At 40.2% G+C, this 24808-nt stretch overlaps 1 protein-coding gene across 13 annotated transcripts in view; it reads left to right on the plus strand.

The window, feature by feature from the left end:
- plekha6 (pleckstrin homology domain containing, family A member 6) overlaps positions 1–16825 on the plus strand; it is a 371706-nt gene extending 354881 nt beyond the window's left edge. For all 13 annotated transcript variants that reach the window (XM_049569368.1, XM_049569285.1, XM_049569451.1 and 10 more), the window contains 4 exons: positions 1958–2091; positions 3817–3965; positions 10062–10169; positions 11082–16825. In XM_049569368.1, the coding sequence (XP_049425325.1) occupies positions 1958–2091; positions 3817–3965; positions 10062–10159 (381 nt within the window). In that variant the 3' untranslated portion in view covers positions 10160–10169; positions 11082–16825. The remainder of the gene's footprint in view (positions 1–1957; positions 2092–3816; positions 3966–10061; positions 10170–11081) is intronic.
- The last annotated feature ends 7983 nt before the right edge of the window (positions 16826–24808 follow it).

Genomic DNA, 24808 nt, shown 5'->3' on the forward strand with positions numbered 1-24808 from the left:
ATCTGCAGATGTGTCTGATGAAAAGTTATCAAAAGAATTTTGGCACTCCAAAAAATGCACTTGTTACAACCAAACAATCTTTTTTGCTAGCTAAAAAACACACATTGTTTCATATTTCGCTCAAAGTAGATGCTTTCAACATTAAACTTAAGTCACTCGTTCCTGAGGTCATCCAGAGCCTTTGTGCCAAATTCATCGCAAATCGGTCTATAGGTGGCGCTATAATGGATGCAAAGGCAGTTTTGCCTGTACCTTCCACATTTTAAATGACACATTCATAAACACGCGCTCACCCAGAGCCCGTCATCCTTCGGGGACGATTTCCATGGGCTCCGCGGGACGCGGGGACCGAGTCGCACGGGAGGGCTTAGCCCCCATTCATAACTGCTTGCAGTTCTAGTTTAAATTGATATTTTGTTTAATTCAGATTGGAGATCGTGCAATAGTTTCATTGATATATTAAGTTAACTGTGTTAACTGTACAATATGTTTTATTTAATTTGTCAACTGTCATAGATATTTTGTCAACTGTGAAGACAGTACCAATGTGGAGGCTTTTTGTTTAGACTTAAAAAGTTTCTTTTTTGTTTGAAATGTCAGTTATTTTTTACTCATTTTTATTTGTAGGCCTATTTAATTTATTATCATTTCTTTTAAGAAGCATAAAATAAAATAAAACCTGTCTTCCAATCCATTGCATTTTTAGCCTAATAGTTATTTTTGTAGTAGAAATATCGGTATCGGTACTCGGTATCGGCAAGTACACAAATGAAAATACTGGAAAAAAATGGTATCAGTGCATCCCTAATAAATATCATAAAAATATACACATTATAATGCATGACAAGAGATACACACAATTTACATGCTAAAAATAAATAAAAATTGTAAAGCGAGTGTGTGTCTAACGCTGGAAGTCCACTGGATCCGTTGCGTGCGCGATGCGGGTGGAATTGGTGGATCGTGAGATCATAATGTCACGCAATAATCTGTGGAAACCCTGGAGGTATAAAGACATCAACAAACAAAGAAAAGATTTCTCTGTCTGCCGGACATTGACCACTGTAGGCCATTTCTTGATTTTTCTCTTGATTTTGTGATGTTGATGTAGTGATGTGAAATATGATCCGGAGTTTTCATGGGTGCTTTATTTTGAAAAAATGCCTAAATTAGCAGAAGTTGCAGAGCAGGGAGCTTTCTTCCTGAAATCCAGGATTAACTCCTTCATCTTGTCAGTGTAGGGGACATAACAGTCAGCCCTCCCATGAACGAGCGCCTTATCCACCAGCTGCCTGTAGTCTGGTTTGTTGTCTCCCTCGATAAGTCCAAGGATGGTTGTATCATCTGAAAATTTTAAAATGTAGCTGAGTTTATGGGTGGACGAGACTGGGAAACTGGCTCTTAATTAATATTGCACCACATAAGTAGAATAATCTGCAGAGGCTTGTAAAATTAGTCAAGGTCAACTGAAATCCCTTTGGACTGAATTAGAGCCATGTTAATGGATGTGTTTTCTGTGAATTGATTTTGTCCCTTGTGATACATACTGCAACTTGCGTGTTGTTCTTGTTTTTTTAATTTGTTGATGTATACCATAACTTCTATGTGTTCCTTTTGGTTTTAATGTACTGCAATCAGTGCATCCTTGCTGTCAGTGGCCTTCCCTGTTTAAATAAAGAGAATAGCAAATAATGATAATAATTCCACTTCTTCTGAAGACTAAGAAAAACTGCTTGAAAAGAAACAGACTTTTTTTTTTTAAATTACCAAAATATAACTTTTTTTTTTATAAAATGACAAACACACAATAGGCAGATTTGAACATGCGGATAAAAGAACATGCTAGGTCACTGTTTCTATTTTATGAAAGGGATATTATGTTTGTTTATCAGTGTATTTGTATGCATGTGGGCTACATGTGTGTGGATCCATACTTATAAAGGTGTATATGTTCCAGCTGATGACTCCTGACAAGGTTCTTATTCCGGAGCGCTACGTGGACGAGGAGGATAACACTCCTCTTAGCCCAGAGGAACAGAAGGAGAAGCAGAAGAAACTGGAGCGGATCAAGACCCTCATTGCCAAATCAAAGTGGGTTTGATCGAAGACATTACAAAAACATGATTAAAAAGACGCACACATTACAGTACCCACAAGGATGGGTGCTGGATCACAGACATTTCTAGCAGAGTTGACAGAAATAGATCTGTACACCTAGAAATTCCAATTACAAGGATTTTGATTCTGTGTATAGTTTGGAGCACCAGGCTCTTCCCCAGACTTTTAAAAAAATAACCAGTCACCATCTGAAACACCCATAATGCAAATTCAAGCTCATGTGACATACCATGCGAATTGTCATCAGAAACTACTAGCAAGAAACAACACTATAATAAGCATATACACAGATACTAAGCCTAAAAATATACAAAAGGTGCAAATAAGAGGACTATGATATACAGTTGAAAAATACCAGTATGTATCCCCTGCCAACCCCCCATAGATAGGTGCTCCATAAAGGCCTTGGGCTAAATAGGGGTCATATATATTCAGTGTACATTACAAGCACTTGGGACATGCAAGAAAAAAGTCACTTCAGACAAAGAAGATATAAGGAGATACTGAATAAAAGTGCCTCATCAGGTTTTTCCAACCTGTCACAAACTGAATGCCCTGCTACAACTAACCCAGAGCAGATTGGTTGTGCTTTTCAGCATTTGTATATTTCCAAGGCTATAGGGAATGTTATGTAAGAACACTGGCATATTACTGGCACAGATCCAGTATTAACAAACTACATTTCTAAGTCCCCTTGTGTACTTTCCAAGAGACCCCCCTAACCTAGGTAAGATGTTGGTGAAAGCAGATCATCCCTCTTTCCCATCAGCCAGCCCAGTGAAAATGACATATGTGGTCATAGCCAACAATGCTATTTCACACATAAAATCGACTCACTCAACCATCCCCACACAGGAAGGAAATACAACAGTAAAGGTTTAATACATGTTTGACTGCTAATGTCATTTATATAATGCCCATAATCATAATCATGATGTCATAATGTCAAATGCTCATATTGATGGCAAACGTCTGTACGTCACATAACAGCAGGGTACTATCAGAAACAATGTAACATCCATTAGCTGTACACTTTTACAAGGCAAAACACAACACTTTCACTCTCAGGTAATAAAACATCCACAGAGAGGGGGAGACGTTAACTCTGTGCTCCTAAAATGTGAAGTCTTTCAGACACATACACTGGGCCCTTTGGCCCCTAAAGGCTTTAATGAGGAGTTTGACATTGGACTTTGTCAGTGATTTAATATTCAGTGCCATGTCTCTCGCCACACTCCTGCCATTTTGTATGTTTTTTTTTCCTTATTTCTTTTTAGTTTTTTCTCTAAAATAATTTATTATAATTGATAAAAAAAAAAAAAAAAACAGGCACCTCTAATAGGCAGTATATACAGTATAGAGTAGATAGATATGCAAAGACAACAGGCCATGTATTCAAGAGAATGGATTCAAATGATTTATGCCAGTATAAAAGCCTTCATCTTAGGAAATGGTTCCATTACTTTTGATTGCAGTGGAACCGAGAATGGTTGCCCAATTTATTCATTATAGCTTGTTTCAGCAGTAGAACTTCTTGCTTGCAAAACAAGATTAGATAAGTATTAACATATAAAAATGTCCTTATATGAAGAGGATAATGTGTTATAATTGTCAGATGTAGCATTATGGTAATCTATAACTAACAAAACCACCACCATTTTCCTGTCTTCCTGTTTATCTGTCTATTTTCATTGATAGCTTGCAGAATATGGTTCCTATCCTGGACGGCCCGGCAGAGGGGGGAACTCCAGTCAGCTCCCAGCAGCAGTTGCAGGAGCAGGAGAAACGCATTGAGATCTCCTGTGCCCTGGCTGCTGAGGCCTCTCGTCGCAGCCGCCTTCTCTCTGGTAAGGACTATCACCACACGGCTGCCGTAGTCACCACTGCCACATCACGAACCCTCCCCTACTAACCACTCACCATGATTACACAGCTCATGACAGGCTACAGTATTTACTCCCAACACAACCTTGTGCCTATTTCCCCACCCAGATCATTTCTGAAAAGTAATGCTGCTATTTATGTGTTATTTATGATCCAAATTCTGCCAAAGTAATCAGCCATGGTATTTTTACAAGCAAAAACTTGTAATATCCATTTTGAGAAAATGTATAGCTGGAAGGTGAGACTTTTTAATTGATTTACTGATTTAGAGGTTGCTTTCGGAGCTGTAAATCACTAGTTTAATCACAATATGATATTTTATCTGTTTTCTGGACAATGATATGTCTATGTTAAACATGATGACATACAGTAGAAGCTGCAACCCCTTTCTTTTTTAACAATAGTATCAAATTCAGTTAAGTAATAACTGTCAAGAAACATAGACAAACAACTGTTTTTTGCTGCTCACCATTATTAGCTTAGGTACTTTTACATTGCATAAATTAACCTAGCAGCCCTATTCATTGCTTAACAAATAACATGTATAATTTACACTTCTTACTCAGATGGGGGTGGGGTGATTTCAATTCAATTTCAATTTCAGTGTTATTTATAAAGCCCAATATCATAAATCACAATTTGCCTCACAAGGCTTTACAGCATACGACATCCCTCTGTCTTTAGGACCCCCACAGCAGATAAGGAAAAACTCCCCCCAAAAAAACCTTTAACGGGGGAAAAAAACAGTAGAAACCTCAGGAAGAGCAACTGAGGAGGGATCCCTCTACCAGGACAGACAGACGTGCAATAGATGTCGTACAGAACAGATCAGCATAATAAATTAACAGTAATCTGTATGACACAATGAGACAGAAAGAGAGAGAGAGAGAGACAGAGACAGAGAGAGATGCAGGACAGACGGTAATGACAGTAGCTTACAACATTAACATTAATTAAAGTAATAATATTATAATTATAGTTCTGGCTACTGTGGTACAATATGTTGAAAGTATATGTTAATATCTGATAGTATACATATGTAATAATAATCATATGTGTATAATAACAGTAGAAGTATGACTAATGATAACAGCAGCAGCAGGAGGCATCTGGCAGGACCACGACAGCAACACAACCACACACGTCACACTATCCAGGCACCGCTGCAATACGAGTTAACCTGAGAGACAGCGGAGCACAAAGGCTCCGGAGAATTAGCTGAGTTAGCAAGATGCAGTAATAGGACATGAGAGAGAGAGAGAGAGAGAGAGAGAGAGAAGGTGCCCGGTGTATTACAGGGGGTCCTCCGGCAGACTAGGCCTAAGTGAGCCTAACTAGGGGCTGGTACAAGGCAAGCCTGAGCCAGCCCTAGCTATAACCTTTATCAAAGAGGAAAGTCTAGTCTTAAATGTGGAGACGGTGTAACAGGAAGGAAGATAACAGGAAGATGATTCCACAGGAGAGAAGCCTGATAGCTGAAGGCTCTGGCTCCTGATCTACTTTTGGAGACTTTAGGGACCATGAGTAACCCTGCATTCTCCAAGCGCAGTGTTCTGGTGGGATAATATGCCACTATGAGCTCTCTAAGATATGACGGAGCTTGACCATTTAGAGCTTTATCAGTTAACAGTAGGATTTTAAATTCAATTCTGGATTTTACAGGGAGCCAGTGCAGAGAAGCTAAAACAGGAGAAATATGATCTCGTTTCTTAGTTCCTGTTAGTACACGTGCTGCTGCATTCTGAATTAACTGGAGAGGTTTTAAGGACTTACTAGAGCTACCTGATAATGGAGAGTTACAGTAATCCAGCCTTGAGGTAACAAAAGCGTGGGCCAATTTTTCTGCATCTTTTTGGGTCAGGATAGGCCTAATTTTCGCAATGTTACGCAGATGAAAAAATGCAGTCCGTGAGGTTTGTTTTAAATGAGAATTAAAAGACAAATCTTGATCAAATACCTAGGTTTCTTACGGTAGTGGTAGAGGCCAGAGCAATGCCATCTAGAGAAACTATGTCATCAGATAAAGAGTCTCTGAGTTGTTTGGGGCCAAGAACAATAACTTCAGTTTTGTCTGAATTTAACATAAGGAAATTGGTGCTCATCCAGGTTTATATGTCTAATGATGCATGTTTTATCAGGCTAACAATGTTAAAACAGAGCAGCTTATGGTGCCTGTCCTGGCAGGTACATTGTGTTTCTTGAGTACTTTATCTCAAAATGGCAGTGTTAACATACAGCTTGTGCTCTCTCTGTTGACCTGTATTTTCTTCCTGAAAACCAAAATTATTCCACACTGCTGATTTATTCCTGAGTAAAACATTATCCTAATCATCAACAGAGTTGGTTATAACACGTTACTTTGTAACGCGTTAGAGTACTTTGATTACTTTTTGCAGTAACGAGTAACCTAACCCGTTAGTTTGCTGTTTGAGTAATCAAATACTTAAGTACATTTTCAAACAAGACATCAGTTACTTCTGTTACTTTTAGAACGCTGGTCCTTCAGCTCAGAAAAAAGCAACGGCTGTTGTTTGGTTCTAATAACAGAGATAACGTTAAACCTATCAGTCTGAAAGAAGCCACAGAGCTTGTGGCTCGCTACGTGGTCGGAGAAATGCTGCCGTTGTCTACGGTGGAGTCTAAATAGGTGGAGTAGGACTCGCTATTTGAGACTCAGGACTTGCATTATGCCTGGTACGTGCTACACGCTGGTACCAGGCATAATGCACGTACCAGGCATTATGCAGAACTTGCATTATGCCTGGTACGTGCTACACGCTGGTACCAATTATCCCCGGTCGTCTTTCACGGCGTGTGTGATGTCATTGGGTTATTCTTGTCCTATTTTTATTACTTTCACTATTATTTGAGTCACTGCCAGAACTGTGTCTGTTCATGTGCCAGCCAACATGTTGTTATAGTCACCTAAAAAGCGTCAGCAGATGGCAGGAGCTACATTTGAAGTGCCATACGTAAACTATCAAGCTACTGTATCTTCCACAGGAAGTTTTGACAAATGTTTCAGAATAAAAGCCTATTTAGAAAATGGAGGGATTCTCTAGCTGAGGTTATAAGGGGCTTTTAATTTGAAACAAGTGTTGAGTTTGAAATGACGGTGCGATATGTTAACTTTATAAAGACAATGGAGCGGATAAAAAGTAAATATATAAACACACAGAGGGATTAATAAATAAGGGACTGTCTATAATGTAGTTTGTTTCAAATGAAGCTGGGAGCCTCTGCAGCTGTGGTGAGTAAAAGCCCCACTGCTATTTGTTAATGTTATTACTTTATGTCCGACCGTGAGGATGTACCATTGTTTGCTAGCTTGATGCCAATGACAGTAACGTTAACTCAGTGGGTTGACAAAGTGCCTCTGCTGTTTCACACCATCATTTCCCCCTTTAACTATGTGTGGTAACATCCCTAGAGGAAATATTAAAAATGCTGGGGTGTTGTTGTCATACAGTTGTCTACGGCAGCAGATCGTTCTGTGTTTCTACTGGTCAAAGTGGTGGCTGTGATGGGATAATTGGATCTCAGTGAAGGGCAAGTGGTCCATAACTTTAATTTTGGAGACAAAAAAATGTAGGCTTAGCGCCCTGTGGTCCATTGCCCAATAGGAAATGTAGAATACTCAAAAGTACTTTTAAAGTAATTGAGTTACTTTACTCAGGGAGTAACGCAGTAAAGTAACTGGTTCCTTTTTTAAAAAGTAACGCAGTAACGTACTTTTATTACTTTTGAAGTAACCCTTACCCAACACTGATCATCAATCATCAGAGTGTGACACACTGAGGAAGACTTTCTGTCGAAACGTCTGTGTACTGGTACTGCCATCCAAGCTGGTTTATTAAACTTACCAAAAGGACATTTGAGAGTGCTGGCGTTTTTTCCCTTTATCATTGATCACTGAATCATGATCAATGATTTATTAAGGCCCCCGTTGCTTTTGCTTCTTTACTATAGCCCACACCCCATTTCTTGGCTATACTTCCTATGCCAGTAGGAAGCAGTGAGTCTGTTTGATCACTGATGTGGTGTACGGTCATGGGTCTCACAGTGATAGGTTAGTACTGGCACTGAACTTTTTGGTGCACAGCAGGCATCCCACACAAGACACTGATTTCAGGTGCGCTCATTTTCAGGCCTTTTTGTCAAGTTCCTAGACCTCAGCAAGTTGGTTGGTAAGATGTTTTAATAACCAAAGTTGTAAGAAAAGGAAAAAAAATCTCTATGTCAGTACATATCAGTACTCATACACAGTATGATGTAATAACTGCTTAGGTCACAACTGTATCATATATAACAATTAGGGCTGTCAGCATTAATGCATTAACCATGATGTAATACAGGTCCAAACATAACGTGTTATATTGTTTTTAGATGTGTGCTATTTTGTCCCTTTGATGCACCCTTGTCAAGCAGCTGCAGCGGCATCCTGCTTCCTGCTGTATCAGTGAAGGAAAATAACGTCAGTAGCTCAGTCCATAGGGACCTGGGTTGGGAACCTGAGGGTTGCTTGTTCAAGTCCCCGTCCAGACCAAATATGGAGTGTGGACTGGTAGCTGGAGAGGTGCCAGTTCACCTCCTGGGCACTGCCGAGATGCCCTTGAGCAAGGGCCGCTCGGGGCGCCTGTCCATGGGCAGCCCCTCACTCTGACATCGCTCCACTTAGTGCATGTAAAGGTCCTCAGTGTGTATTTCGAACCTGTGTGTAATTGACAACGGAATGAAAAAACTGAATTTCCCCTCAGGGCGATATTAAAAAAAAATAATAATTAAAAAAAATAACAACACCACTGGGCTTTCGATTGGCTCATTTCACTCATCTCCCAGACAGCTCAGTTGATAAGTTAAAAGTTATATACACCTGTAGAGAAAAAAACTATTTGTGTCTCTCACTATTTGTGAAGGAGAGTACGCCAGCATTACCGTCAGTAAGTTTTTTGCACACACACACACACACACACACACACACAGAGCAGTTATACACTCAGTATTTCATTGCATACATCTTGAAGTCATGATGTCATCAGATATCACACATTAATGCATTAACCCATATCCCCTTAAACAACCGTATACTCTGAGAGAAGCAGTGTGTTTTTTGTTGTTTTTGCTTTTACTTTGTTTTCTCTCAGATGACTTTGTGTTTTTGTAGATCTGTATTGCTGTAATTTTTTATTAGGTAAATTTAGGAAAATATAGAGAGAGGCAGACACATATGTCAGGGGTGACCATGAAAAGTGTGTGGACGCCCATTCTAAGACCTCAGCAGTGATGAGGCAGATAGCCAAATTTTCATCATACAAAAAAAAAATCACGGTCCCCTAAGGATGAACCCTTATGTATTAGGCGATCTTTGGACCTGAACAAGGTTTTACTTATCCAGTGAAATATTTCAACATCTACATTTATGGTTCCCAGAAGAACAATTCTAAACGCTTTAGTGATCCCCTGACTTTTCGTGTAGCACCATAGTAAGATCTAACTTTCAATTTTACCAATATTCGACCTTATGACAAAATACCTGCAAAACTATTTACAGCTTCCATCAGCATCAGCTGTACTTTGACTTAAGTGCTAACTGACAGATGTTGCATGCTGGCACACTAAACTGAGAGGGTATATGTGGTAAACATGAACTGATTAACATCATTAGCATTACAGGTTTCATTTTGAGTCCAGCGTCCAAATCATCTTTCTCAGTAGATTCAAACAGACCTGTGCCCTTTATCCTGAAGCTCCTCTGACTTGATATGATACTTTTCAGTGTCTCAGATCAACTCATAATTCAGTAGTGCTGAGGACTTGAGGGGAGTCACACATGCAGAGCTGAGCCTAATCTAAATATGCATTTAAAAGATACATGGTGATCTAGAGACACCAGAGTTTCTTGTTTTCTTTACCCTAAAAAAAATCCAGAGATATCTCTTTATTTACAGTCAGACATCTGAAAGCACAGGTGTACTTCTCACCCTTTGATTGGTTCACTCGTTGTCTTTCTTTCCATTTTCCTGTGTTCACTCCTCCAACCTCCCTCCATCTCATTCCAGTCCAGTGCGCCCCCAGTCCCCCCATCTCCCCGACCAGCCTGGCCCCTCCCCCTTCCTCTGCTGACTTCCCCAACTCCGCCCACATCATGAAGGTGTGAGTCATACAAGGTGAGTCTCCGTTCACCACACCACTTCTGCCAGTTACCCTCTCCCATCCTGTTTAGACCCTGTGTTTGTTTCCCTCTCAGGACTGCTTTTGCAGGATTCTTCTGATTTCATTTTCTGGGGTTTTCAGTATAGTACATTGTGTTTGATCAAAATATGTTTTGAATAGAAATGCTCATGTTTATACATTGAAGCTGGTGATGAATAATTTTTGGTTGCTTCATATCATCCTCAAACTAGTAACATCATTAAATGCACATAGATTTCATTGGTCAAATGTTCATTTCTGACAGCCAAATTTCACCCCCCCAAAAATCTGTTTTTTTCCCCATTGCTTTTGTCTTTGTTTGCAAGAAGTGAGAGAGACAACAGAATTTAACTACCTGCTTAGCTGTGTACAAATATCTTGTACATAATCTGGACTTGGTGTGAAAAAAAAAAAACGTGTGAGCATTCTTTTTAAATTTTCTAGTATTTACATGAAGGTATATTCTTAAAATTGTCAACACAAGATCCAAGTATTGTTTCTGAACATTTTCAACATCTCACAACTCAGCTACACTATCCTCTACAAAAGGCTGAGGTGTAGTTGAAAGCTTCCGATAACAACTAAGTTGGACCTTGTCTTGAGAGTTTCTTTTCACTCTCAAGTTGACGCCGTCTGCTGTAGCTTAGAATATGTCGTGTTACTCAAGCTAGATGAGGACTTCTTAAAGTCTGTCCTTGCTGTATAAAAAAAAAAACATGTCCTGCTGTAGCAGTGTCTTACAAATTTCCCCTAAAATGGCTTACAAAATTAGAATTTCATTAGTCCCATGATAGCAAACATCACTCAGTACCCAATGGCACAGGTAATCTAAAATTTATCTTTGTATCTTACTTAAGCCATCTGTCTGTGCTTCTTTTTGTCTGTAGCTCAAGCCCTGGCTGCTGTCAAGTTTGATGGAGCATCTTTCTAAGGATTCAATGGACATACTGAATAATGAAGATGATCCCGGACAAGTGTTTTTTTTTTTAGCACCTTAAGGTGGTTCCTAGGAGGCAAGAGCAAATTTATAACCTAAATGGGAGCTATTATGACTTGTAAGTTTAACCGCCCCACTGCCCCCACCTCCAGTTCATCAACTCATTAATGTCTCCTGTTAAAGGCTCCAGATATCTTACCAGCTTCAAGGTGTATAATATTTCTACAACCCCAAATCCAAAAAAGTTGGGATGCTGAGTAAAACATTAATAAAAATTTAATGCAATGTTTGCAAATCTTTTTTTACACCTTTAATCAGTTGAATACAGTACAAATACAAGATATTCAATGTTCAAACTGATAAACTTTGTTTTTTATTTGTGAATTTACACTCATTCTGAATGAGTGATGGCTGCCACACATTTTTTTTAAACAACACTCAGTAAGTGTTTGGGAACTGAGGACACTAACTGTTAAGTTTTGAAAATGATTTTTTTTCCCATTCTTGCTTGAGTACGGGGTCTCTGTTGCCGTATTTTGTTTTTCATAATGCACCACACATTTTAAATAGGAGACAGGTCTGGACTGCAGGCAGGTCAGTCAAGTATCTGCACTCTTTTACTACAAAGCCATGCTGTTCTACCACGTGCAGTCTTATTGTCTTGCTGGAATAAGCAGGGATGTCCCTGAAAAAGATGTCCTCCTGATGGCAGCATATGTTGCTTTAAAACTTGTATGTACCTTTCAGCATACATAATGCTTTAACAGATTTGCAAGTTACCCATGATGCCATGGGCACTACACAAACCCATACCATCACAGATGCTGGCTTGGAACTTTCAGCAGGACAGAGTCTGTATGGTCCTTTTACTCTTTTCCTGGAGGACACGAAGTCCATGATTTTCAAAAAAAAAAAAAAAATTGCAATGTGGACTCTTCAGACCACAACACATTTTTCCACTTAGTGTCAGTCCATCTCAGATGAGCTCAGGTCCAGAGAAGTCTGCGGTGTTTCTGGATGTTGTTGATATATGGCTTTCACTTTGCATGGTAGAGTCTTAACTTCCTTTTTTAGATGCAGTGATGAACTGCGTTTACAGACAGTGGTTTTTCAAAGTGTTTCTGAGCCCATACAGTAATCTAATTTATGATTTTCAGCCCTGCCCAATAAGTGGAAAGATTTCTGTGGATTCTCTTCATCTTTTGATGATGTTATGGATTGTAGATGGTGAAATATGTAAATTTTGCAACTGTGCATTGAAAAAGATAAGACTATTTGCCCATACAGTTTTTCACAAAGTGGTAAAGCTCTGTCTGTTCTTGCTTGTGAATGACTGAGCCTTTCAAGAATGCAATCATACCCAATCGTGATACTTTGATCTGTTACTAAGTACCTGTTTACCTGTGGAATGTTCCAGGTGTTTTTTGAGCATTTCACAACTCTCTCAGTCTTTTGTTGCTACTCTCTCAACTTTTGTTTGACCTGTTGAGGGCATCAGTTTCAGAATGAGTATACATTTACAAAAAACATTTATATTTATTAGTTTGAACATTAAATATCTTGTCTTTATATTGTATTCACTTGAATATAGATCACAAAAGGATTTGCAAATCCTTGCATTCTGTTATTTATGTTCGACACAACATCTGACCTTTTGGGGATTGAGGTTGTATTTAATTTAGCTCAGGACATATTTTACAAAGTAGAGATTACTGATGAACTATGCTGATATCTCTCAAGTGAGGTTCAGTGTTAATTCACAAGGCAAAACTGCATATGAGAGGCCCACTCTGAAGATAAACAAGGAAAAGAGCTGCAAAGAGAAATCAAGAGAAAGAGTTTGGTGTTGGGCCATGTAAATGTCCCTGAGGTTGACTAGTAGACAAAAGTCTCACTAAAACCTACAGAGAGTCTTTGAACATGCTTCTGGACATTAAAAGCCAGGAGAATGTTCATTACCATCTGACCTCCATATCAGCCTTATAAAACCACCACATGTTTTCATGGCACAGTGAGGAGTGGGGCTCAGTGACAGACTGAGGATATTTGCCTACACTGACATGTTATGACACTTTAACAACCGACTGAAAAAAAGAGAGAAGCCTTTCAGCCTTTGTAAAAAGCTGAAGACTCCAAGGCCCCCATCCCCTACACTACTACCATCCTATCAACTTTGTTTGCTGTCAGTTACACTCATAAGCAACCATTAGGATAACATTGATGTGATTGGGTCAAACTAAATGGCACCTGAATTTCATTTTGCTACGATACATCACTCACTACACCCACACTACACAAGAGAACAGCACCAAGTTTAGTGCAAGGCAGAGCTGAAGATAAATAGCATTACAAAACCATGACCCATCACTTTATTTAAGTGTGGAAGCTAGTCAGATTGTAAAGATTAAATATTTAACTTATTACAGAGAGGAAGTGACATGCCTTCCCCCCATTTTGTGGGTCAAACATAAAAGAGTACATAACCAGATCATTCTCATTCCCAGGTTGTCATATACTGACACTTTGTCACACCCCCTCAGCTTCTCATACCGACACAAAAGGTATTCTTTAGCATCTGTCTGCACAACTGACTACCAGGTGAAACACATTGTAACACTTGGTTAACGTTGTTAATAGGGTTGGGATCCGGATCCGGTTCTTTTTTGGAACCGGGTCCAAAGTTCCGGTTCCGGAACCGGTTCCATCACATTTGGAGTAACAGTTCCTGCAAACGGTTCCTAGATTGTAAAAAAAAACAAACAAAAAACAAACAAACGTGCATTTCCATTAGAGTGCGGCATGGGCCCCATATTTCTGTCCGAACCCAACCAAGCCTGACATTATTTAATTACTAAAGCACTGAGTTTGTGTCACACAGTTGTTATGGTTACAGGCTATTTAACAGGCCGGGCGTGCGCCATGGGTGCTCAGCGGAGAGGGAGACCTCCGTGTTTGAGATGGGAGTGGGCGGCGGGAGGTCCGAGGTTTCCAGCGAGGGGAGAGGGAGAAATATAACAAAATAAGATAAAATAGGAAAAACCTGTCTCTCTCTTTTATTTAATTTTCAGCGTTTAATCAAGGCGGAGGTGGGCGGTAGAAACGAACAGCCAATGTGTGTGTGTTCTGTTCAGGTGTTGTCACGTAAATAACAGTGCCCAAGCATGAATGCATATAAGTATTTTTTATTACATTGCTGTAGTTAATTTGAGGTAATAGTGTAACTGTAGAAATCAGAGAATCACTTTTTGTTGTTATATATTCTCAGGGAGATGATACAAGCTCTAAATCTGAAATACCACACAAAAATGCGTATTTTCATCTAATTGTACTGTGCAACAGTTAGAATAAAGTTTTTGTATTTGTATGATTGCATTTGTGTTTATTATATACTTGTTTAAGTATAGCAAGTATAATGAATATAATGTAGGAATCGGTAAGGGATCGGACCGTTAAGAAGGAATTGGTATGGAATTGGAATCGTTAAAATCCTAACGAGTCCCAACCCTAGTTGTTAAAGATCATGGTTAGGTTTAGGTAACAAAACTATTTGATAAGGTGTAGAAAAAACATCAGTCTTTCCGGTTAAAACTACCTTTAGTATGTAACCTGATGTAAATATGTCAGGTGAGTGACTAAGTACGTTGCATACTTATGTAAGTTATGTAAACCTACTTTAAAACAACGCTGACTTTTGGTTTCACACAGGACACAAACAGCAGACTCCTGGACTGTGTTAACTTGACCCATCCTCCACCCCTCCTGCCCACCTCATGCAGAGTTTGTCTCTCTTTATACTACGTCTGTAGCTCTCAGCATCAGTTATTGCCACAGATGGGTTTACATTGGAGTAAGTTAGAGTAGAGATGCCAAAGAGTGCCGTTGGCTTAATTTCACACACTGAAGGGGCATAACAAAACATAAACGATGACCTGGAAATGAGAAAGGTCTAGCATAACACATGCATTGGATTATATACTTAAGAATACCTTGTCTATTAAACTTTTACAATAGATCATTCAAAGAAACAGCAGACTGTTTACAATCTGGATGTAAGGAAGCATCTATTTGAGGCAACAACAAAAACTAGAGGGAGAGATAGAACAGAGCTTAAAGACAGGCGAATATGAGTCCAGAAGCCTTTTTACCGATCGTCAATCCAGTATTCCTTCAACATGTGCTCAAGGCAACTACAGTGTGGTTAAAGTGCAGTTAGGTCTCTAACTTATTTAACCTTTAGACAAAAATAATGGTCATCTGGTGGTTAGTCGAGGAAAGCATTAGGATAGAAAACAAGTAGAAAATGGGATGAGTAACAGGGACTCATATGCAGCCATCCACCACCCTAACCTCCACACTGTCATTGTACATTGCTCTTTATGAACCTCACGTCTCAACTTTTTCAGCACTTATCGTTGGCAATGAGCAGAAATCTTGTATCCAGGGCAGATGATTATAAATGACATTCAACCTGCATCCTGAAGGGGCATGATCACCTCACCATAAACCACTTTGTGCAGTTTTGTTTTTTTGTTTTTTTTTTACATTTTGTTAAATACCTTTGCATTTAGAATCAAATTCAGTAGACTTTATCAGAGTGCTTCCCCAGTGACTGTCTACAAATATATAGGTAAAGTATGTTGGTTTTGCATTTAGGAATGGTACAGTGTATGTGAAAGTGAAAATAGAAGTGACCTTAGAAGAGTAACTGCTAGAAAAGCGATAGTCTGTGTGAAGAGGAGTTAGCTATTGATGCAGTCATTTAAGATGGACCATATACTGTAAAACATTGTCATGTAACATATCTGAACAACATTTCACCCAGTCATGACCATGTGTGCCATAAGTCTGAAACATTTCTCTGTGTTTTATATGTTGTGATGAATGGACATATTAATGACATGACTTATAAAGGAGTTTGAAGCTGGAAGAAATGCAATGACTCATTGTACCTACGGGGGTTGCCAAGGTTAGAAATGTCTACACATGGCTTTGAGGGGAGCTTTAAAATAGCCAATATTAAATAACTAGATAATACATTTTGAAATCAATATATTTTAGTACATAACCCATTCATTTCATAGTTTCATTTTGAAGACATTAAATGCATTAATTAACCAAACCTTTTGAAATAACTGAAATGTTAAATCTCAATTTATTATCATGATGTGTTATGTAATCATATTATATTAACAGTGTTTTAGTAGAGTTAATTTTTATTTGATCACAGAATACATTTTATTTAAAAACAGTTTTACAAAAGTATGTTTTTACTCCATAATTGCATTTGCCAATGACACTTTAATTTCATGTCATTAGACTATATTCACAAAACACTTTATGAAAATTTCTGTCTTCAGCTGTTTCAACTCTCTTCCTTTGGCAATGCCTCCTCATTGTAACTTCCCCCAGATTTGAACACTGTGACCACACACATATACATATACACATACACATACACAAACAACACACGTGCACAAACCTCCCCTTTCATATGTGTATATTATTTATGTTTTTTGCCATTACACACTTCAGTTTTCAAGTGACCTGCCTTTGTACAAAGCTATTTTATGTCCATACTCAGTCAGAGAAAATATGGCACAGAAAATTAAGAAAATTGACTTTTACATTGAAAGCAGATAACAGCTCTCACTGCAAACAAAACAAGAATTTAAGAGAATACTTTTTTTTTTTTTTGAAAGGCAATATGTTCAAAAGAGGCATTTCATATTTTTTAAATACATGGATATTCAATGACAAGTTGACAGTAGAAATATTTACACTCAGTTATGTTTTGCATTTTTAACAAAAAATACTTTTTTATTTTATTGCTCTTGAGGATTGTTTGAGGAGCAGAACATAGATATTTTTGGATTAATTGGAATCTGATGTGTAAAGAAATGACATCCAAAAGGCGGTGTCCAATATTTGATACTAGATGTAGCATTTGTGGATGATGAAAATAAAGAATATATACATTATATACATTGTTCAATGTATATAATCTGGATTTCAGTTACAGAATATCCTGTTATCACATGTAACCATTGCTATTTTCGGAGGAAATAGACAAACTGCTTGAACTATGCAAAAAAATAAAAATAAAAATAAAAATAAAGGACAAATAATATGCTTGCTTTCAGAAAATCTTGCAATAAAGTGAATGTATACAAATAATGTGTTCTCTAGATGCTTCTGAATTCATCGCAATATTTTGTATGATAAAACATGTCATGCTTCCTGGAATGATCTATTTACTGCTTTAATTTTAATCCACTTGTTGACGATAACGTTCACTGCCAAAAAGACTAGTGAGGTTTAACTGCCCAGACTCTTTACCAATAGGCTCCCTGATGATATTCTACAGTCTTTGTTATATCAAGCTGTATGTCTAAATGAATAAAGTTTGAAAACAAAGACAGACTGGATTCTTTCAAATCAAAACATAGACAGGGAGACTGACAGTCAGTCATTTATTAAAGACAGGTTATATCACCATAATTTACAATTTACACATAACCATTCAGAAAAAAAATCAAGGTGTATAAAACATATGAAAAACTAGCAGTGAGACATATTCTCTGTGGAACTCTACTGATAAAATGTACTTGAAAAATATGTTAAGTTCCAGTAATTTCAGTTAAGTTGAGTTGCTGTTGGCACACATACCCAAAGGCTGATGTAATACCAGAAACTCACTTGCCTCCATATTGTTACATCCTCCAGAAATCGTTTTTTGATAAGGGGTGATTTCAATGCCGTAAGGCTTTATGATACTGATTGAGCAGGCGTAACACAGAGCAGAGAACATGACTGGCATGCAGTTTAGCATTAAAGCTAGCTAGCTAGTTGTCTCACAAAGTGCATTTAGTCGCTCTCTGAACACTGTATCACTCAACAAGTATAACAACCCATGAGTAACTCACTCCAGTAACATTTACATTACTCACAGTGAATATGTGTTCATTTGGTGAACATACAGAGATAAATACACAATTTTTGTTCACAGTGCTATGCTCGACCACTCACCTCGGGCACATGTCTCATAGACTGACAATGATTTAGCGCCTGCAGTGGCACAAACTCTGTTAAATACCCCCCTGCCAAATTCCACTTGCACCCAAAACAAAAAGAACCAAACAAAACAACCAAGAGGGAGAGAGGGAAAAAACTACAACACATCAGGTACATTTACAATAGTACAACCAATGTCAATGTCAATTTTATTGACATAGCACAATTCATTACAAGTAAACTCAAAGTACTTTACATTAAAAAACAAAACAAAATATCACACAACATTAAAATCCAGAAAAACATCAACACAATAAGTCTTATAACAGGTTTCGACAGTCTGCCTACTCTGGTTCTAGGACGGTTCATAATGCGGTGTCCCTAACAGATGTGTCAGTCTTGTGCAAAGGTGCGCTGGCCATACTCTGGTCCGCTGCACACGCAATGGGGTTGAAGGGGTAATCAACAACAGGTACGTTGGTGATAGTCAGCAGACGTGTCACTTGTCTTTATGATTACTGCCATGACTGGATCAGGCTGGGATGAGTTATGAGGTAACTGGACAAGAACTGACTCAGGCAAGACAATGCCAGCAGAAGGAACAGGAGCCATGTCAAGCCGCTGACTATCCCCAGCATCTTCAGATGGACTGACATCATCCAGGTTCGCCCTGCTTGAAGTCTCAGACAGCAGGACAGACACCCACACCCGTGTTCTGTACTCTGCAGAGTCCACAGAGACATCACTTAAAGGTATGACTCTGGTCATTCTTCACAACTACAACATAGATCACGTTCCCCCAGCGGTCAGCGAGCTTCCTTTTGCCACGCACCCCTTTGTTGGCTAGCAACACACGGTCATCCACCTCCACTGGAGATCCTCGCACTTTCAAGTTGTACAGTTCAGTGTGTCGTTGCAGCTGCTTGGTTGCCATAGTTTGGGCTATGCCCATGGCCTCCAGTGACTGGATGTAGCGATCATTATCTGCAATCTCTGGGTCATCGAGGACAGAGCTGAAAATGATGTCGACAGGAAGTCTTGGCGATCTGCCAAACATGAGCAGAAATGGCGCATAGCCTGTTGTTTCATGCACCATACAGTTGTAAGCAAATGTGAGAGATTTCAAGGCTTCAGGCCATTGTGCTAGGAGGCAGTGCACGAATCATGTTTCCCAATGTTCTGTTCATTCTCTCACAGGAGCCATTACCCATGGGATGATAGGGCGTTGTATGGGATTTCTCAACACCTACCACTGTCAACAACTCAGCAATCAAAGCACTTTCAAAATTGGCCCCTTTGTCAGAGTGCAGACGGGTTGGGAAGCCATAGATGCCAAAATATCTATGCCACAATTGATGTGCAACTGATTTTGCAGATTGATTGGGACACAAGAAGGCATGCGCCATCTTTGTAAAGTGGTCTGTGATGACAAGTATATTAAGAGATCTGTTGGCGGAATCCTCAGCAGTCCAGAAGTCGACACACACCAACTCAAGTGGCTCCGATGTTCTGATGTTCTCCAAAGGTGTCTTGGCCTCAGGCTCTTGTGACTTGCTCACAACACAATGTCTGCAACATCTCACATACTCAGCCACGTCTTTACTTAGCCCCACCCAATGGAACCTCTGTCTTGCAAGATACAATGTCCGCATCATGGACACCCTTCAACACCCTGGAGCTTTCAAGTGTTCTGAGCCACTTGATACAGCACACCATTTCTTACTGTCAACTTTTCCCAGCCCTTCAGTAGCTTGATGGCTTCAACCAGTTCCTTAGCACGTTCCCTCCTTGATGGTTGTAGGGTGATCAAGCCTGTTTATTTTGGATTTAAACTAATGGACTTTTCCTCAGCATCCTGGTTTACAGGAACCCTCTCACAACCATAGCAAGGCCCGCATTAACTCAAGAGACATCAGAGAAGAATTGATGACCAACCACTGGGTCACTTCAAAGATAGACCTTCACTAAATAAGCTCTCAAAAACACCCACATCACCAGATGTGGCTGGAGAGTTTACGACATGTCACAAACTCTGGAAATGAACAAAGAGACAGACTCAGCCACATGGAAGAAGATTCAAGTTGAGATGCCACTCTGACACCATGACCCCTATGGTGCAGACATCTGTGTGTATGTTAATGTGATAACACCCACCTTTCCCTGCAGTTGTCTTTTCCTTAGGAGGACAGACAGAAATGCGGATTCCAGGAACCAACATGTGTTGATTGTAATTTTATGTTTCACCTTTCTTTCTATTTCAGTGTATATACATACACACGTATATATATATGATGTTATGACATGATCACCATGTATAACATTTAAATCTGAATTAGTAGTGTCTGTTGACCACTTATTTATAAGCTGGTAATATCCTGTTGCAGACAATGTGTTTTTTGGTACCATTCAGTAGCAGACAGCGCCACGTTGGTAAATATGGAAGCATTAGAAATGTTCCAAGCTTCATTAATTATCTAGGAAGCAATTGAAGTAAATTAAACTTTAAATTAGCAAAGGTACAGGAGGGGAGGAGTGAAATGTCCCGCCAGTGACAGTGAACTGCTCCTACTGGACATCAGCCTGAGACAGACAGCTGGCAAGGCCAATCACAGCTCAGAGGCCGGAGCCTACCTGCCAGTCTCAAGCCCTTTGAACAACTGTAAGATAAGTTAAAGAAATTTAAAAAAAAAAAAAAAGGAATGAAAGAATAGCAGAAGAAGAACTTTTGAGAAGCCGGTGGGCCATGCTGGGCCCCATCCAGCGGGCCCCGCCAGGCAATTTTATTGCATCCTGAGCAGAACTGAACATGCTAAAACCCAACAGAAAGAACTTTATGCCACAAAGTCTGCCTAACTCCTGTGTCCTGGACCAACAAGGTCAGGACTGAAGAAAGGCAGACTGCTGCATGCCCACACTGGGTTTGTGAAGAATGACCAACATGGAGAGCCAAGCTCACCCGAGCCAAAGTTGCCATGTGGGCTGAAGAACACCCAAAAGTGCCCAAAGGCTCTAAGAAGTTCGACCGAGGAGAAGAGAAGGACCAGCTGAGCAAGCTGCCCCATGGAACAGCACCAAGAGCGGTTCACACCAAGGAGCAGCGCTGCTTTTTCCTCTTCCCCCTACTGAGCGTCTTCTTTCTGGTCTGCTACAACTCAGGTGAAACAAGGTAATTTTCCTGTACTGGGGTTTGATGCGTAGTTTAATAAGTATGGTAGGGAGCATTAGATAAAACTAGAATTTCCCCTAAGTTTTCAGATATTTCCCTTTTTGCTTCCCATGCCGCTCAGCTGTTGAATGGTGCTTTTCACAGGTTCATGTTAAAGTTTCCTCTGATAATTATCTCACCATTGCTCACTGCTTCATTTGGTTCACTCTGTTCATTCGTTCATTCATTAGCATCGCTGTATTCATTTCATTCCACTCCTAGTTGCATTTACTCATTGTCTTGTCTGTTGTTAGTTGTATTGCGTCTTGGTCTTCTGTATCAGTAGTTTAGAATAAATGTTTGTCTATAAAGTTGTTGTCTTGGTTTTCTTTAGGATTACATTCAGTCACTTTACGGGTGCAAAGATTCTGGCTATTTGAGCTCTATTTGGATTGACAACTGATAATTAATAATTTCCCCAAAGTGCGTTAAACACTCTTGTGTGGTCTTATTAGTCTGACTATGAAATTATATCGCTGGACGAATAATTAAAGTGGTTATATTTAATAATTCTTATTAACATCACTTTTTCCTAATATTGAGCTAATCAAACCCTACAGTATTCATGGTGAAAAACGCAGGCACCTGAATAAACTGTTTATAATCAAACAAATCCTAAATATGTAATGGTGGAGAATGCAAACCCTAAATTAATCATATCAATCAAACTTTTCATACAAAATGGTGGAGAATGTCGGCGAGCATTCATTTAATAAATGCTGCCACAGAATAAATTATCAGTTATGTAACAATCAATATTTCCTACATGGTCTCTGTCCTCTATCCACAAAGAAGATGACCTAACTGAGCACATTGTCACATTGCTGCTTTTCCATCCACACATCATGTGAGAGCATGCCTGGGTAAGTGCACTCTTATGTCAGCACAGTCTGGGGAAACTGAGGCAATAAGACTGCATGGGGGTGCACTCTGGAGTCCTGCTGACATGTTTGGAGAACAGCTGCCACCTCGTTTGATGTCAAGGTGAGAGACTGAACGACTGCAGTGTATTGGCAAGCAATGGGCTGGCCACCTCCTGCTGTCGTGTCGACTGGGGGGGAAGACCAGCAGAAAGCCTCCTGCACACCATGTGTGCACATCGCTGCCACTTCCTCCAGAAGTTTGGTGTAGGGCACTCTCATCAACCGCTGTAATGTGCTGAGCCGCAAAAGGGCTCCCTGCTCAAAGCATCAGCGACCACATTTTTGGGTCCAGGAATGTGCTTGATATCAAACTGAAAGGCTGCAAACTTAGCAATCCGCCTCTGCTCACAATCATCCAGTCGAGCCTTAGACAGTATATAAGTCAGGGGATTATTGTCTGTCCACACAGTGAACTGATGACCCCTCCAGAACTCCAGCCTGTGTGCAGGGTATGTGAACTGTGCGTAACTGAGTGACTTACTGGTGTTGTGCCGTACAAGGATTTCTAACAAAGGCCTACACTTTATCCATAAACTTTTGGGCCTACATGTAACAATCAAAGCCTGAGACCACATGTTGGCGCCCAAAAGAACAAAGGAATCAGTCAACCCCCTTTCTCTGTGTGAATCAGCTGATTCAACCCCCAACACAGCACCCCAGCTGACCAGCAGAGGTCCCTTGAAATACACAGCTCCCATTGGGTGAAATCCGCCATGGCCAACCCCGCACCGATGACGTCACGCCGGGGTATATCATCACAAAGCGTACCTGAGGGAAACGCTTCTGGCTGTGATCCTCATAGCCAATAGAAGTACCCACAACTGTTCCTAAAGCTTAGCAACTCGTCCCACATGGCGAACGCTTTAGAAAGAGTTATTACTGTGCACAGTTAGACACATTTTAGGCCTATGGATTTCCCTCGCTGGTCAAGCTGATCTCCTCTCCTCTCCCTCACTCTGTGCGCCGAGGAACACAGAGTAGCCCGGTACGAGACCACGGATTGACCCTCTCACCCGGATGCCCACGGATGCGAAGTTTGGTAGATAACAAGGACTGCCTGCTTCAAGAAGAAGGACAAGGACCCCCTTCTTTCCCCGAGTGATTCCCCGCTACGAGCCGGAATTAACTTGCCTCGCCAGAGACTTGCCCCCTCGGCGAGGACCCGTTAGCTGCTGTGAGCCGCTAACCACTTCACCTCTGCCGCAACAAAGGACGCACGAGGAATGACCAACACATCACTCCACCTTCTGCAACAGTAAGAGGCTTTAGCTCTGGGCAGATATTAGTTAGTGTGTATTTTCTTTTTAAGTTTTGTAAGGGCTTGTTGATACGGACCACCGCGTCCGATTTTGGCTGCATTGATATTGTAAAAATATTGCCTGTGTTGCTGCTGTCTGTTATTCTTCTGCCCGTTTGTGTCTGCTTGTAATACGTAGTGATCCGACCTCGTCGGACTGCTATTGTGTTGCCCCGCACGCGGGACTGATCAGTACTTCGGCTGTGTTGGTTCAATGTCCAGATTCACGCCGCTCACCAGCTGAGCCAAGCGCGTCTCTGCGTAACACAGATGGGTTACTGCATCTCAATACCGCCTGCGTGATCACACTTCTGAGTGCTTCCCTTTCTCTCTTCCTCTCTTCCACTAACCTACACTTGGAGCCGAGCAATTTGAACTTCCCTCTCTACCGGCTCCCCTCCTTTTTTTGAGTCACGTGCTTTCTTGGCGAGCCGCCATTGCGTGACGTAGCTTGCAGCGTCACAGCCGCCATCTTGCTACACTCACACGCCTCTCTCTCTCTCACACACCCACTCGCTCAGACACACACACACACACACACACACACACACACACACACACACTCACTCACACATTCTCGCTCACTCACCCACTTTCTTCCACACCCTCTCTCACACACACACACACACACATACATACACATACACACACACACACACATTCTCGCTCACTCACCCACTTTCTCCCACACCCTCATACACACCCACACCCACACACACACACACACACACACACACACACACACACACACACCCTTCTTGATGCTTGCTGGTTGATTCGGTAATGTTTTATAGTTGATAGGGTTTATAGAGAAATGTTGATGTTGGTTGTAAATTAATGTCATCAGTGTGAATAAACCCTGTTATACTGCAAAGAGAGGTTGCTCTGGTTTTTCATTGTATACTGTGATGAAGCTGGTTGACAAAGTCAGTGCCTGAGCTCCACTCCTTCCTGTTCATCTTATAGTTGCTGATATCTCCCTAGAATTAGCTTCCTAAGTGAACACTCTTGAGACTGAATTTACGTCTGATCATTGGTCCGGGTTTTCCCGGTGGTGCCCCGCTGTAAGCTAATTTGATTATTATGCTTATGCAATAATTAATTAATTATTAATTAATTAATCAAATATTTTAATAATCCATAATTAATATTAATAATTATGAATTATTGCCAATGATCATATTTAGCTCCTCCTCTTCCCAACACTGGCAAAGGCAACTGGCCTAGCAGTTGACCCATCA

The sequence above is a fragment of the Epinephelus fuscoguttatus genome, linkage group LG1, assembly GCF_011397635.1.
Source record: "Epinephelus fuscoguttatus linkage group LG1, E.fuscoguttatus.final_Chr_v1".
In the NCBI taxonomy this organism is placed as follows: domain Eukaryota; kingdom Metazoa; phylum Chordata; class Actinopteri; order Perciformes; family Serranidae; genus Epinephelus; species Epinephelus fuscoguttatus.